Source organism: Misgurnus anguillicaudatus, chromosome 14 (genome assembly GCF_027580225.2).
Source record: "Misgurnus anguillicaudatus chromosome 14, ASM2758022v2, whole genome shotgun sequence".
NCBI classification, from domain to species: domain Eukaryota; kingdom Metazoa; phylum Chordata; class Actinopteri; order Cypriniformes; family Cobitidae; genus Misgurnus; species Misgurnus anguillicaudatus.
In genome coordinates this window covers 3,236,498-3,252,761 of record NC_073350.2, presented here as the reverse complement: position 1 = coordinate 3,252,761, position 16,264 = coordinate 3,236,498, and the positions used below count along the sequence as shown (strand labels likewise).

At 42.0% G+C, this 16,264-nt stretch overlaps 1 protein-coding gene across 11 annotated transcripts in view; it reads left to right on the top strand.

Annotated features, from left to right (window-relative positions):
• Positions 1-16,264, top strand: part of LOC129427325 (band 4.1-like protein 1) — a 126,401-nt gene that overhangs the window by 98,380 nt on the left and 11,757 nt on the right. For 3 of the 11 annotated variants that reach the window (XM_073875736.1, XM_073875738.1, XM_073875735.1), the window contains exons 13-18: positions 118-150; positions 5,632-5,661; positions 9,811-9,962; positions 11,079-11,163; positions 11,267-12,844; positions 15,245-15,295. In XM_073875736.1, the coding sequence (XP_073731837.1) occupies positions 118-150; positions 5,632-5,661; positions 9,811-9,962; positions 11,079-11,163; positions 11,267-12,844; positions 15,245-15,295 (1,929 nt within the window). The remainder of the gene's footprint in view (positions 1-117; positions 151-5,631; positions 5,662-9,810; positions 9,963-11,078; positions 11,164-11,266; positions 12,845-15,244; positions 15,296-16,264) is intronic. The other 8 variants (XM_055183726.2, XM_055183725.2, XM_073875737.1 and 5 more) reach the window with 7 other exon arrangements.

Here is a 16,264-nt window from a genome sequence, read left to right as displayed (position 1 = left end):
ATTCAGCCTCACTATCATATTTGCCTCTAACTCTTTCACTAATTATTACTAAACCAGAGATGTGATTTATGAGACGGCTCTCTGATTTATTTCTCCCTTAACCCTCCCTGGCTAAAGGAGGACGCAAGTCTGGCTCTTGATAAACAGGAGGTATTTTAAAGCATCACTGTCTGTGGTTTTATCTTACATATGCATATTCTGGTTTATGCAAACAGGCGTCTCCATGAACTCATTGTGCACCTTTCTACAACCACATTTGAGAAAACTGTGTATTATGAAGTTATCATGATGACAGTCATATTGTGTTGTAGTTGACACTCAGTTGCTGCAAAAATTTTTGCTGACACTTTGTTGTTAGGCTTAAGATTTTAATATGCTAAGCTGCAGATTTTATTCATTCACCAGCAGCCTGTTTGCATAAAACAGCCGAAGTAAACAAACCCACTACCCCAATCCACACACCTTCAAGATTGGTTAAACCTTCTCTTGCCTCACCTTGCGACCTTTTGGATGATGTATTGAAATCCAGACTGCCATACTTGTGTTATTTTTACACTACTTGACAAATCAGCTAATTCTGCTGGGTTTTACATTTTTGATCCATGTGGTCAATTCAGCAGATGGATATCTTTTTTTCTTGCCTTTTGTTGCTGTTTTTTCAGCATCTAATGGCAGGAGTGTGTTTAAAGGCACAGTGTCAAGTAAAAAAAAATATGTCAACAGCTGTGCTATTTCTTTGTGTTTTTTAACATGCCAATACATCTTGTGTTTACGCTTCCTAATGATAATGGCATGATTTTCAATAGAAAAATGCTCTGCCAAGTTTTTGGCCTTAAATTCGTTTTGAAAGTGGAATGAAGCAGGAATACCGCACAGACTTGTTTCCAAAAATGGCTGTATTAAAAATTTCACTAGTCGATAACAAATTCAGTTCCCTTTCAGTCGGTCACTACGATGTCAATTGGGAACTCGATTAGAGAGACCAATCTGCTTTGATAACTACTAAAACGCCAATGAACTTGGCATTGAGGTATTTGCATAATGCTGGCGCCGCCCCGCCAGGTACGTATATAAGCGGCAGCTGCAGAATACGAAATTAGCTTTTTCGCTTCGAAAACTGGCAGTATCTGCTACTGAGAAGCTACTCTGCTCTGGTGGGAACAATTGCTTAAGTTGGTTGGACTGGCAGTACCACAGTGGACGCTCGCAGTTTTCCACGGCTCTGCATCTTTTTTGTTTTGAGTTTAGTGTGTGCATTGCTTCTCCCTGTGCACAATCAACTGAGCATCTGAGGGAATTTCCCTAAAAGAGTAATACGGAGAGCTTTGTGTCTTGTTAAAGACAGCCACTCTCTCGTATATCTGGAGATCAGCGTCCTTTTCAGGATGGCTTTTCGTCCATGCGATCTTGGGTGCGGAAAGTACATGGGTCCGAAGGACGGTCACGAGCGTTGTTAAATTCAATTAAATTCAATTTTATTTATATAGCGCTTTTCACAATTGTTAATTGTTTCAAAGCAGCTTTACATTAATAGAAGCAGTAAAAGCACAGAAAAACGACAGATAACACAACATAATACACCATAGCGTAAGCAGTCAAATTTGCTGCGGCTATGACTCGACATTATAAGCGAGTGTATTACTAATGTAACGTCTAGAAGAGGAAGCTAAGTTAAGCCCAAGAAGGCTGCCTCCCCGGGGGAAAAAAACCCCTAGGAGAAAAAATGCGAGCATGCGGAGGCAGCGTTTGCTGAGGGTAATTGTTCTCACTGCGAGGACATGTCCCACGGGGATCCCTTCGGTGGAGCGGGGGGTCGCGATGCAGCTGTGTCTGGCCACCGCTGCCTCCTGGAAGGACCGCCCAACCCTCCCCTCCCGTGCTTGCAGAGAGTTGTCCGGTTTAACGGGCACTGCCCACCAGGCATGTGGAGAGGCGGCTTCAGCTCTGCATGCAATGGCATTGCTGCAGGTTCACCAAGTGAAGGCCTTGAGGGATCTGCACGAGGGAGGACACGACTCGCCTGTCCTCTCGGAGCTCCGGGCCGCCACTGATCTGGCTCTCCGCGCTACGAAGGTGGTCGTGCCATGTCCACGCTGGTGGTCCAAGAACGCCACTTTTGGCTGTGTCTAGCGTATATGTCGGATGCAGACAAGAATAAGTTCCTGGATGCTCCAGTGTCCCAGACCGGCCTATTCGGTGATTCAGTGGAGTCTTTTGCCCAGCAATTCTCCGCAGCTCAGAAGCAGACGGAAGCAATCGCCCAGATCATGCCCCGGCGCATGTGTGTTCCACCCAAAAAAAGAGTGCATTCCTATTCCTTCTCCTAGTCTCCAGAGGACTGCTCATCCTCCCTCTCCTCTATCGCCAGTGGGTGTTTTTCCAGAGTCTGCGCTCTCCGCTCAGGAGACCAGACAACCATCACCCTCGCGGGCTCAGGTCAATGTCAAACACACACACACACCCTGTAGATGTTCATGCTCTCACGGCACACACCGGCAGTCACACCTGTCCCGCTCCGCTGCCCCACCGCTGGCACACCGGTAGTGCCATTAATTCCTCTCGTGCGGTCCCTGGGTGCTTGGCTTCAGCTTCCCAGCCCGCCTCGGTTACGAAATACAATTCAACCGGCACACACACAAATTTTCGGGCATTCGTTTCACTACGGTGAAAGCGTCGGATGCACATGTACTGCATGCAGAAGTCGATGTCCTACTGGCGGTGGACGCGATCGAGCCGGTCCCTCCAACCGAGATGAGGTCAGGGTTTTACAGCCCGTACTTCATAGTACCCAAAAAAGGCGGGGGGTTACGACCGATCTTGGATTTGTGCGTACTGAACAAATCTCTCCTGAAGAGATCCTTCAGGATGCTAACGCCGAAGCAAGTATTTCATTCAATTGGCCCCCAAGATTGGTTTGCAGCAATAGACCTGAAAGACGCATACTTTCATGTGTCCATTCTCCCTCGTCACAGGCCGTTTCTCTGCTTTGCGTTTGCGGGGCGGGCATATCAGTGCAAAGTTTTACCATTCGAGCTGTCTCTCTCTCCCCGTGTGTTCACAAAAGTGGTGGAAGCGGCTTTAAAACCCCTGAGAGAGAGCGGTGTTCGCATTTTAGCTTACCTCAATGATTGGCTTATAATAGCGCATTCTCAGCGGACGCTTCGCAAGCACAGAGACTTAACACTTCGGCATCTCGCCCGTTTGGGTCTTCGTGTCAACTGGGAAAAGAGCTAACTCTGCCCCAAGCAGAGGATCTCTTTTCTCAGGATGGAATTGAACTTGATCGATTTAGCGGCACGTAAATGCGCTGGCACACAGCTGGCCACGGGGGGTGCGCAAATATGCGTACGTAAGGAAGGACCTTCTTTCTCAAGGAGAGGGCACATTATGGCACCCGCGCCCCGACCTGTGGGATCTCCATGTGTGGTCGCTGAGCTCGCGGTAGGTTATGGTGAATTATCACAAACGGTATCTAACACCATCTTTGCAGCGCGACCGCTGTTTACCAGACAGGCTTACGCTCTCAAATGGAACCTGTTCGTCGCCTGGTGCTCTTCGCAACACGAAGACCCCCGAGAATGCCCCATTAATGTCGTGCTCTCATATCTTCAACACCGGTTGGAGCGTAGGCTGTCACCCTCCACCATTAAAGTTGATATCGCCGCCATATCTGCACATCACTCTCTAATAAACGGCAGATCGGTTGGCCAGCAGGATTTAGTTATTAGGTTTTTAAGAGGTGCCCGAAGGCTGAACCCTTTGTGCCCTCCCTCTGTTCCTCCTTGGGACCTGTCCGTGGTGCTGGGAGCCCTGCGGGAACCTCTATTCAAGCCTATGCGGTCTGTGAGTCTTAAGTTTTTGTCAATGAAAGCTCTGACCCTGCTCGCGTTGGCCTCCGGGAAGGGGGTGGGGGACCTACACGCATTCTCCATCGACGATTCATGCCTTCAGTTTGGTCCTGTTGTCTCGAGTGTAACACTTAGACCCAGGCCAGGCTACGTGCCCAAAGTTCCCACCACTCCCTTCAGAGATCAGGTGGTGAGCTTGCAAGCCCTGCCCCCAGAGGAGGCAGACCCAACAATGGCTTTGTTGTACCCCATACGCGCACTGCGACTCTACGTGGATCGCACGCAAAACCTTAGGACCTCATACCAGCTCTTTGTCTGGTGGTCAGCAGAGAGGGAAAGCTGTCACTAAGCATAGGATGTCTCATTGGATAGTTGATACCATCGCCCTTGCTTACAATATGCAGGGCATCCCTTGTCCATTTAATTTAAGCGCATACTCCACTAGGAGTGTTGCCTCATCTTGGGCACTCACTCGGGGTTCCTCGCTGATAGACATCTGCAGAGCTGCTGTTTGGGCGACACCTAATACGTTCATTAGATTTTGCAGTGTTCGTATCGAGCCTGTCTCCTCTCGTTTTCTTTTCTCATCAGGGGGAGCACGGAGAACAGACTCGCAGGTCGGCTTGCAGCCTCTGACTGATGCTTCACAATAAGTGTCAGTATGGAAGGCCTTTAGGACAAAAATGCGTAATAGTTTGATTTGTCCTTCCTCCGCTGCCTTGGCAACATCGGCTGTAAGCCTCTCACTAGCTGCATCCTCGCGAACCTATGTGTTGGCCTCGGGCATCCTCATCGTGTCCCCTACGTGGGGTTCCTTTGTGAGTATTTTTCCATGGGGTTAATCCTACTAGCCCACTTTTTCCTCAGCAGAGCACTGCTTTGCATACACAGCCACTGCTGTCTATTTCAAGTACGGTTTTATTTCGCCCACCCTTAACAGGGCGTGGCTTCCGCAGTGTTTCTATCCCACTCAGATAGGGCGCTTCCCAGTCGCTGGCACTACTGTGGGGTTAAAGGAACATCTAGTGCCCGGCCTTCTGCCTTAAATCCTATTCTCCATCTCCTTAAGCGGAAATTGAGGGCTTTTTTCAGACACTGGAAGAGGTCAGCTCCAGTGGCGTTTTGGTATGGATTCCCAATTCATCGGTCACGACGTGATGGCGTAGTGACCGACTGAAAGGGAACGTCTCAATTATGGATGTAACCCTCGTTCCTTAAAGGAGGGAACGGAGACGTCACGTCCCGTCGCCACAGGTGCTGCTCCCTGCTGTACGGCCGGTCACACTCTCCCGGCTTTCTCAGCGAAAAGAAGCTAATTTCGTATTCTGCAGCTGTGGCTTATATACGCACCTTGCGGGGCGGCGCCAACATTATGCAAATACCTCAATGCCAAGTTCATTGGTGTTTTGGTAGTTGTCGAAGCGGATTGGTCTCTCTAAGCGAGTTCCCAATTCGTCGGTAACGACGTGACGTCTCCGTTCCCTCCTTCAGGGAACGAGGGTTACATCCGTATCCGAGACGTTATTTTACTATTTATTTTGAAAAATACATTGTCTTAACCAATTGCAACACTAATACTTATTATAGTATTAGTGCCTACCCCTAACCAAATCTTTACCCTTGCTGATCTACTGTGATCCTGAACTGTTGTTGCTTTTTGTGCTGGTTTTTGTTCGCTCTTGTGCTCCCTGACCTCTCGCCCTGCCTGTGACTAACGCCAACCTTCATCCTGTTCATCCCTTCATCTCTGCTGCCTTCCTCTGCCTATTCTGTACACCTGAAGCAGGAGTTAACCCCTCTACACAAGCAGGAGGTATCTCTCCCTCACACTTATATTTGCATATATCCAAAGTGACTTAAGATATTTGCACATTGGGTCCGAAATACTAGTCTGAAATTTTTGCACGTTAAAAAATAAATACGACCTCATGTTGTGTCTGTCTTTACATACTGCCTCAAAAACTTGCGTCCGTCATTTAAAAAAAACAATCAGGTTCGATTTTCAAATTTTCAGATCATTTTGAGAGGTGTTATGACATCAAAGCCACCATACTAGCAGACACTTTTCCCTTCCCCTAACCCCAACCATCACAGAAAACTTTAATGTACCTTAGACTTTCAATAAACATCATTCTGTTTGATTGATAAATAGAATGATTCCTCATGGGGCTTGTTTCCTCATGGGGACCTCAAAATATCCCCACAAGGTCACCAATTTACTGCTATTCCTATCTTTCTGGGGACAATTGGTCCCCACAATGTGTTAGTTACCAGGTACACACACACACACCAGAGCAGAAAGGTGCCTTGCTCAAGTTAACTAACTATTCATCTATTCGCAGTAAATATTGAATAGCATTTTTTTTCTCGCAATGGATGAATTAATACGCATCGGATACAGTGTGCAAGGTTAGTGTGCGTGATGAATTTGTAGGATAACAAACACGAAAAACGCATACGAAAATTACGGACTACAGTGTGCAAAGACCTTTACGGTGCATCAATCTATACATTTTGTCAGTATGTCTTCACTGAACAACAACCTTTACAAGTCATTTTAAATCCAGTGTATTAAGCTTGCAAATGTTGAAATATGTCTAAAAATGTAACTAGTCCTATTCGCACCTGCCCTGGGGTGCATTTCCCAAAAGCATCGTTAGCCAACTTTTGCCGTAAGTTTCATTGTTACTGACAAAGTTCACCAATTTGGTGTATTCCGAAACCATAGTTTAAACGATCATTCGCAAACTGCATCGCAACTTGTGTAGTTTGAACGACAGCTCTTCACCTGTGGTTAAAAGCATAGTTCCTTGTAATTATAATATTTAGACTTACGTGGATCATGCTTTTGAACAAAATAAGCCTTGTAGACATGTAGTACACCTATATCCATCCTTCTAAATATATACAAAGTAAATTTTTTGCCTTTTGGTTTGTAATCGGAATTTAAGTGCTGTTTGTGATAGTGTGCATGCGTGCAAGCCTACAGGCTTTAAGACCCTGTGGAATACCTGGAGGAGTGACATACTGTATGAGGGAACTTGCGATTTAATTAAATATCTTGAAAATAGACAACAGATAACTAAATCACGATAACAAAATCAGTTGTCCTGTGCAAAATGTGTTATTTACAGCAGTAAACTGACATTAAATTGATTTGAACAGATTAATTAGTATTTCACCTCCCACGTGATATCATCAACTATGTTGTTGAACCAACATGGTTCAAACGACAAATGTACGACAAAGTTACTATGCTTTCGGGAAACAGTCATGACAAGCTAGTTAGTTTCTACAACTATGCATCGTACTATGCTGGTTTAGCAGGGAGTTACGTCGTTATTCAGGAAACGCACCCCTCGACCGGACCGGTTTGAGTCCTGCTCAGGGGTGCGTTTTTTGAACAATAATGTAACTCGCTGCTGAACCACCATAGTATAATGCAGTGGTCACCAATCATGGTCATGGAGGGCCGGTGTCTCTGCAGAGTTTAGCTCCAACCCTAATCAAACACATCAAGCATCCCTGCACACATGCCCAGTTTTTAAAAACAGCGCTTTTTTATAAAATTCTGTTTACAAACTAAAAGACGTAAAATGGACTTTGTATATATTTAGAATGATGGATATAGAATGCATTGCATGTTGCTTGCTTATCTTGTTCAAAAGCATTATCAATCTAAGGCTACATGTCATACTAACTAGGAACTATGCTTCTAACCACAGATGAAGAGCTGTAGTTCCAACCACACAAGTTTGAGATGCAGTTTGCGAGTGTTTGTTTGAACTATGGTTTTGGGAAACACAATAAGAAGTTGAACTATGTTAGTAACTTGCGGTGTTAGTTGGCCAACAATGTTACGACGTAACTCGCTGCTGAACTATGATAGTACGATGCATAGTTGGAGAAACTACCTTGTCAAGACATAGTAACTTTGTCACACATTCGTTGTTTGAACCATGATGGTTTAACAACATAGCTGATGATGTCACGTGAGAGGTGAAGTATACTGCTGTAGTATATTGCTGTAAATAACACATATTGAATCGGAAGACTGATTTTGTTATCGTGATTTAGTTATCTGTTGTTTATTTTCAGGATATTCAATTGATGTGCAAGTTCCCTCTTACGTCACTCCTCCAAGGGATTCCCCAGGGTCTTAAAGCTCACAGGGCTACGACATGCGCAGTTTTCAAATGCACCGCTTTAATTCTGTTTACAAACTTAAAAACGTAAAATAATTTTTTATATATTTAGAATGATGGATATAGAATGTTCTACATGTTTTTTGCTTATTTTGTTCAAAAGCATGATCAACGTAAGTTTACATATTATAATAACAAGGAACTATGCTTTTAACGACAGGTGAAGAGCTGTCGTTCCAATGACACAACTTTGCGATGCAGTTTGCCAATGTCCGCATCCGTGCTGAAATAATGGAACTTGCTACCGTAGTTGGCTAACGATGCTTTCGGGAAATGCACCCCATTGGTGCGTTTTTCGAACAATAACGTAACTCGCTGCTGAACAACCATAGTATAATGCATAGTTAACTTCACTCCTCCCAGGGATTCCCCAGGGTCTTAAAGCTAGCATCCCTGCGCACATGCGCAGTTTTTAAAAACAGCGCTTTAATTCTGTTTACAAACTAAAAGACGTAAAATGGACTTTGTATATATTTAGAATGATTGATATAGAATGCAATGCATGTTGCTTGATTTCCCTTTCGGGAAACACCAAAACGTTAAACTATGTTAGTAACGACGAAACTTGCAATGTTAGTTGGCCAACAATGCTTTTGGGAAACGCACCCCAGCATGGGAGTTGGGTGCTCTAACAAGGAGGCTAAAGGCCATGAACTCTAATGGAGGCCAGCTAGTCATAACTAGCTGCTACCGTAACTTAATAAAGCAATTGTTTAGTGATCATTAATCATGGTGGGGGGGAGGATAAATTGTGTCCATACTGGAGATAATAAATAATTAATTGGAAGCAGGGATATAAAGACCAGTAAGGAGAAAAAAGTTATTTTAACTTTATTTTGTAGATTACAGCAACTAATCACTGTGACCCTGCCTGTGAAAACCCAGCTAAAGCTTTTTATTATTTACTGTTTTCTACAGTACATGAAATCATCTTACATCATGTAAAGGACATTCGGTGAAAATATAACCTTGATATATTTAATACTGACTGAGTAAGGTCATGTCAAAAATTGAAATTATAGTGAAATACAATCGTTAGCTCAGAATCCCAAGTAGTATTATGGTATTACCATGTATGCACATGGAGTAAAATGTAATCATGTTATTTATTTATCTATTACTTATTAACCACTCAAGTTACAATAAATATATAAAATATAAACAAGATACCTTGGTAAAAAAATAATCTGCCACAACATGGGACTCTTGAAAACATTTGTTAATACAAACTTTTCTAATTAAATAAGCAAAGCTGCTACAGAGATCTAATTGTCCAATTTCAACATTTTCTGCAATTTGTTCCAGTCATTAGGGCCAGGAAAAGAGTCGGAGCAGCCACAGTTTTTGTTTTAGAAACATTCACAGAGATGCAATTAAATCCTCTAGTTTAAAATGTGGCAGATTGTAGCATACCAAGCAAGCTTTTGTAAACAAATGTAATCCAGTCCGGTACAAATGTTCTGCCTACAGTATGTTTTGCCCAGCTAAGATTCCCTATGGGACCTGCCTGAGCCAGCTAATGCAAAAAGATCGTATTACCATCTAATACCACCTCTGTGCCATGCTACTGTCAGATTTATATGGGAGGGGTTTTATTGTGCAGTCATTTCAATGGTTTTCATCATAGCTAAATTGTTGAGACTGTCTATGATGCCCTAAAATTACTAAATAATTGTATATGATGTGCACGTATAGGCTGAATTGATAATTAATAACATTCACACCCAGATGACTGTTCATTCTCGATTTCCATCAAGTTTCTAGACAAGTCGGAAGATGTTCTCCTGAAGCACCAGGCCAGCATCAATGAGTTGAAGAGGGCACTGAGGGAACCCAGCAGTAAACTGATGAACCGGGAAAAACGCCTGTCTTCGACGTCCCCCGGCGAAACTCCAGAGAAGAAGGCAGTGAGTATGAAAATACAACAGGAGGCCTATAAGATTCTCTGCTGTGGCGAAATGGGGGTCATAGATCTCTGGTATCTTATTTTTCCTTCATAGTTTGACACAGAATAATATTTGTGCAATAACTGGCAATCTGCAGTATTGCCGTTTGTTCTGGTGGTTTTCTGGATTGTGTGAGATTGGCGTGTGTACAGTAAATGATGCATTGATGCGTGTGCCATCGTATTGATTGACACTTTATCCAGACATGTTTTAGAGTCAGTTCAGTTCTTGTGATGCATGCTTAAACCCTTTGGAGATGTTGTTTGTTGAATGGTCTGAAAATAAAGCCATGGGCATGCCAGAGGATGCTGTAAATGTTGAAATATTAAAACCTAAGCTTTCTTTCCACAGCAGGAAATTTGTTTCTGCACTGGTGTTTTTATTTATACATTTTATGTTTATTTATTTATTTATTTATTTTGGAAGGTTGTTATAACCTGCTAAGACCTGGATGTCGATACTGTATATGTGGACATAATTTTTTTACGTTTGCACCATAATACTTAATTCTCTGCGACTGGAACCTGTTGTACACAAACATGGACAAATACACTGCTTCATGTTCAAAGAAAAATATTTGATTATTATATTTATTGGTTCTTCCTAACCCCAAAATAGCTGGTAGAAATCTGAAAAAAGACAAACCAAAGCTCGGGTCTTAGGAGGATAATTTTGCTTTGTTGTGATGCTTGCCTGATTCTGATGATTCATGAAACTGAATGAAATATTTGTTTGTTCATGTGCTATAAGACATGTCATCATTTTACATTTTTTTCTTTTTATATAACAATTTTATGCAGTTTATGAGGGAGTCTTTTTGTTTAAATATTTATGTTGCTATTTCTAGTATGTATATATTTTTGTGTTCTAGGATGCAAGCCTTATGTCACATATGGTTCCGTGCGAATTTAAATCTGTTGCAGTTTTGTGTTTCCTTTCTGAATAGATACATCTAAAACATTTCATGACTGAACAAAGCTTAGAGGGAACAAACTGTAGTTTGTGATGCATCATATATTACTCTAAAAAGTGTAGATAATATACTCGAATGTTTGATGTTCTCTTGTTTTTCTGTTGGTCTTGGCCACCTGTCAGGAGGCTGAACCTGTCAACAGCCTCTCTGTGGAGGGCTTCATACAGAAGACTTTAGTGACTTCACCTGAGGTTCCTTTGACATTCAATAACGAGTTACTGATTTAATGACGAGACCTTATGATGATCCTTCGCTGAACAGAACTAACCTTTGTTACTTTATATTGTTAAATAGGGCTCTGAGGAATGGGTGTTGATCGAAAAACCAGATGCATCTCACCCGGACTTTGCGATGGAGGAGAAAGAACGTAACAAATCGAATGCGTCTTCCCCTCACCTGGTCGTTGAATTCCTTCCGAAAAAGAAAAGGGAGGCAGAAAAGCAATGGGAAATTCCCAAGATGAAGCACACTGAGCTGATGGGAGAGGATGGTGAAGAAATGCAATTGCAGATGGAGACTTTTGCATGCTCAAATGTGTCACAAAAGTCAACAGAATCAAACAAAAGGAGAGAAGCCGATAAATCAGAGCCTTCTTCTGCGGCCGAATCAAGATCTAACACTGAGAAGACCTCAGATCCTGATGTTAGGGAGGAACATGCTCCACGTATAGTCAGAAGAGAGAAAAGACCCCAGAGCTTAAACCTGGGGATGTCCAGGGACTTTGTGTATGAGTCTGAAGCCAAAAGTTCAAACATCACACAAGATAGTGTAGAATCAGATGAGGATAATAATACTGAACTTATTGAGGATGCTGTGGTCTGTCCTCCAAAAGATTTCACCTCAACAACAGACGTGTGGTCACCGTCCATGACTAAAAAACTAAATCACCCAGCCGATTCTGGAGCACCGCTTGAAGAACGGGAATTTGACAAAGTCATGGAAAAAGACCTGCAGATCTCCAGTCAAGGAGCAGCAAGATCTGATGATGCAAAAAAGTTTGTAGAAGGCCAAGAAAAGACATCCATCGAAATAAAGATTATGAACACTGAAGACAAACAAGAAAACCAAGATTCGGTTAATGGTCCTGGTAACGATGAGCTAAAAATAGTCAAGACTGATGTCAGATTTGAGGTTATGAAAGTCATCATGATTGACAACAGCAATAACAATGAAGAGCCTGAAAATGTGGATGAGCAAAGAATGGAACAGTTGGGTCTTGAGAGAAAAATAAGCAATATTGAACTGGATAAAACCAAGGTGATCCAAACAGCCAAGGATTTGAGAAAGACCGGCACGAGATTAACTGGACATGCGAGAACTGATATTACCAGAATTGTTCCATTGAAACCTGAGAGAGCGAAGAGTCAAGGTTACAAAGATGATATAGATATTGGGCAAGATTCTGAATTGATGACAAGAAGCTTTAAAAGATACAGTATGAACGAATCTTTTGAGAGACACTTTGACACCAGTAAGTTTGAAAGCAGGTTTTCAAGCACTTCCAGTTCAAATTTGACCATTAGTCCGGAGAATGTCAAAGCAAGTCATCGGGAATCCTCATTAGCTACGGTAGACCACAATGGTTCAGGCAGCTCAGAGCAAAAAACACTAAGTGATATTACAGGTTCATCACAAGAAGAAGTGATGCAGGATGAGGAAACTACCAAACACACCAGCCGAGTGGTCCATGGAGAGCTTCTGCTGCCCATTGAGGGAGTATCTGATGTCCAACCCAGGACTCCAGTCCACCAAAAAAATGCCCCTCCAACTCCTCCAGTTAAAACAAAGAAAGCAAGGGAATCCGTTCTCATTCTACGCAACAGCCGCAACTTCGGCAAAGATCTGGTTTTCGAAGACAAGATGAGTCCTCCGGTAAATCAGCTTGGCATCCTCTGCATTTTCACTCATTGGACAAAAAGTGTGGCATGAGATTCAGATCGACTCACGCATTCATTATTTTTCTTTAATACCCTAAATGTACTTGCGATTAGTTGTGAAATGCATAAACCCTGCTTGCCTTTGAAGAGAGGGGTTGGAGAAGGCTACCACATGTGCATGAATGAGTTTGGATCTTCAGGTTTACATGCTCAAAATGATCTCATCTTCATTCCTCCCACAATCTCTACTGATATCAAAATAGTTTAATGAATGTCTACTGCATCTAAGAGTCGATGCTTTGGCCTTTTGCTTTGATGCCCCCTCTCTTCACCATGTTATTTTTTTATTTACCTTTCATTCCACAAACCCGAACAACACTTTCTACTAAACTCTTTCATACATCTTTGAGTATGCGTTTTTCCAGGACTATTGCATTAAAAGAATCAAAAAGATTTGGATGAACCAATGAATTACACATTGGCATTTTGACAACACTTGAAATGCTCATTTGGGTGTAGAATTTTTTACTGTATTTTTAAAGTTTTTTAGTTCTATTTCTCCATTGTCATCTGGAACAGGGCTTTTACTAAATAGGGCCATTAAACTCTTTTCCCGCCAGCGTTTAAAAAAAAAATAGTTGCCAGCCATCGCCAGCATTTTTCATGATTTTCACAAGTTTAATGTCTTCCAGAAAGTGTTCTTCTTTAAATATATAAACATACAATATAACAAATGAAAGAACAGACCCTCTGCTTTCAAACAAAAAGTATGCTTCATCCTACCTTCATCAGTTCTTTTTTTATCACCTCTCAAATATGGGTAGGTTTATTCAAAAACACCAAATTTTGAGCAAAAAAGACTTGATAAAGTTCAGATGCAGAGCGATCTTTAAAACATACACAGAGTTCTTTTTCTTTCACGTGAGGCGTTACTTCCGGGTTGTGTAAACCGGAAATTCTTGTCATTGACAGGGAAGTGTTTTCTCTTAATTGACGAGATAACTCGTCAATGGCGGGGAAAGAGTTAATATGCAAACCCTTTAAAGCAGTTAGAGCAACCAAACTAAGAATTCAAACATTACCATCAGCTAATGGTTTGGCTTTACATTAAATAAGCAGCAAAGCCCACAGAAATGTATAGTTTCTCATCAAAGATGACTGGTCTTGCTAGAACCCTATCAACTTATTGCTCTAATGCATTACTGCAGTGCATTGTCTGTGTGAAGGTTCAGACTCCTGTTTGCCTGCATGTGGAATGAAAGGATTTGTTTTTAAATAAGATGTAATTTGACCATTTGAAGCCACATCCTTGCTTTCATTTGACAGACGTTCAGTTGTTTGCATTATTTGAGCAGCAACATGTGCAGGATGCTGGTTGCAAACAGTCTTTTCCTTCTTATAAACCTTTCAATTACTGCCATCCTGCTTGTTTTAATCTCATAGTGTATGCTTTGAAAGGGCCAATGATGTATTTAAAATGACAGTGTTTAAGCGCATTTTAGCTAGTATTTTTTTCTTTGCTTGGCCATTGGGGAACAATTTGAATTCTTTATTTGCATCGGATCTTCTGTGGAGCATGACCTCACATTGTTTTCTTTATAATATTTCACAGGGTCTGTTCCAAAACCTAGTGAACCACTTATATAGGCAGAAGATGTGCTTGTGACATCTAAGATAACTTTTTTAAAATATTGCAAGTTTCCTCTGGGAGATCCCACAATGCATTATAAAGTAAGCTCAGTGAAAATGTTTCAACATGGCAGGCGAGTCGATTAGGACTTGCAATTACAAATGTAATTACTTTACCCTATTGAGCAATTAGGGTAAGGTGCCACGCTCAAGGGCACCACAGTTGCAACCTACCAGCCGAACTAAGACTTGAACTGGCAACTCTTGAGTTACAAGCCTGACTGCCCCTGCAGTTGTATTAGTCCAGTCTGTTTACTATTTGTATAGTACACAGTAATTCAGTAAGTCACAGAAAACTAACTAGGTTTTGAAACAGAACCTCTATGCTGGTATTAACTCAGTCTTGACCATTAAAAATGGATTTCTATTCCATTATCAATGGCCAACGGTACTCATTCATACATTTGCTCTGTCAAAACAGTGGACAAAATTTTTACATCCCTGTGTAATTCCCTGTGATTACCATCTAAAAGTTTATGTTTTAGAGCTTTCATTATTTATATAATAATTGACTTCAAATAATCAAAGTTTTTCAAACATGTCAACAATGGCATTTTAAGAATTTAAGCATCTTTTTTTAACAAAAGTGTTTTTGGTATGAAGCTTACAAAGAATGCTATCTTTTCATGGCTCTTGTTTTTATAACACCTCTAACTTTTGACTGCTTCTATTTCTTTCTGGTTTTCTCTGTACGTTTCTTTCGCAGGAGTCTCTGTCTGCTACTTCTACTCATGAGGACACACAGGATGATGTTAAGGTCTTTCAGATTCTAAATCAACACTTTTTGCATGTTCTTGCATGTTTTTTTCTTCAAATGGTACTTGATTGACCAATCATAACCTCACCAACAGTCAGGGCCGGCGCTAGCTATAGGCAGAGTAGGCAAATGCCTAGGGCCTCAAGCTTGGAGGGGGGCCTCCATAACTGCTAAATCCATGTGCGCTAGTCCGACAGCAATAAATACAGTTTTGAGATGAGTGCAACTTTATGCGGCGGCGCCGCCATAAGAACCACAGACGTTTGACATCAAAGTAACGTGAGAACGATTGATAAGCAAACTCCTCTGTATGATTTCTCGATTTGCTCTCGCGGTGCTTTAATATCATCCACCTGTCGGTTCTTGCAGCACCTCATGAAGTTAAAGAAGCCTAGATGAACAGCATTCAAATCTCTGCAGCTGACCCACTTTGAGTGATGCTGAAAGCGGCTATCACCTCCTTTTCCTGCTAAGCAAGAGCGGCATGCAAAGACAGTTCAGCACATGATGCAGGTATTTTAAAATAATTAGCTTTGTTCTGTTTATCAACGTAATTTCAGGACAGATCAAACTTAAGCGAGGCTGACTTTGTTTAGACACTTTGAATGCGTGTGCACGATAGCATCGCGTGGGGAGCTGACTATCAAAATAGTCAAGTTAAAAAAGTTTGTATTTAAAGTTAAACAAAACTGGCGTTATTATGGATATGTAAGGTATAAAAAGGTATTGAAAAACATATGAATATATCCATAGTCTAATAGATAACTTTATACTGGATATTGGTTCAGTAAGGGGCTGATCACACTAAACGCGTTTATGGCAGTTGTAGGCGCCTCTTTTGAATGATATTCTATGGGCAGGGAGCGTTTGCGCGCTGTTTATGCGATGAATGCCTTGCGGTTTTTGCCACCGGCCGCAGCACCCGCTTTTGAAGGAGCGCTGAGCGGAAAAGCGCCCAACGTCATTCGC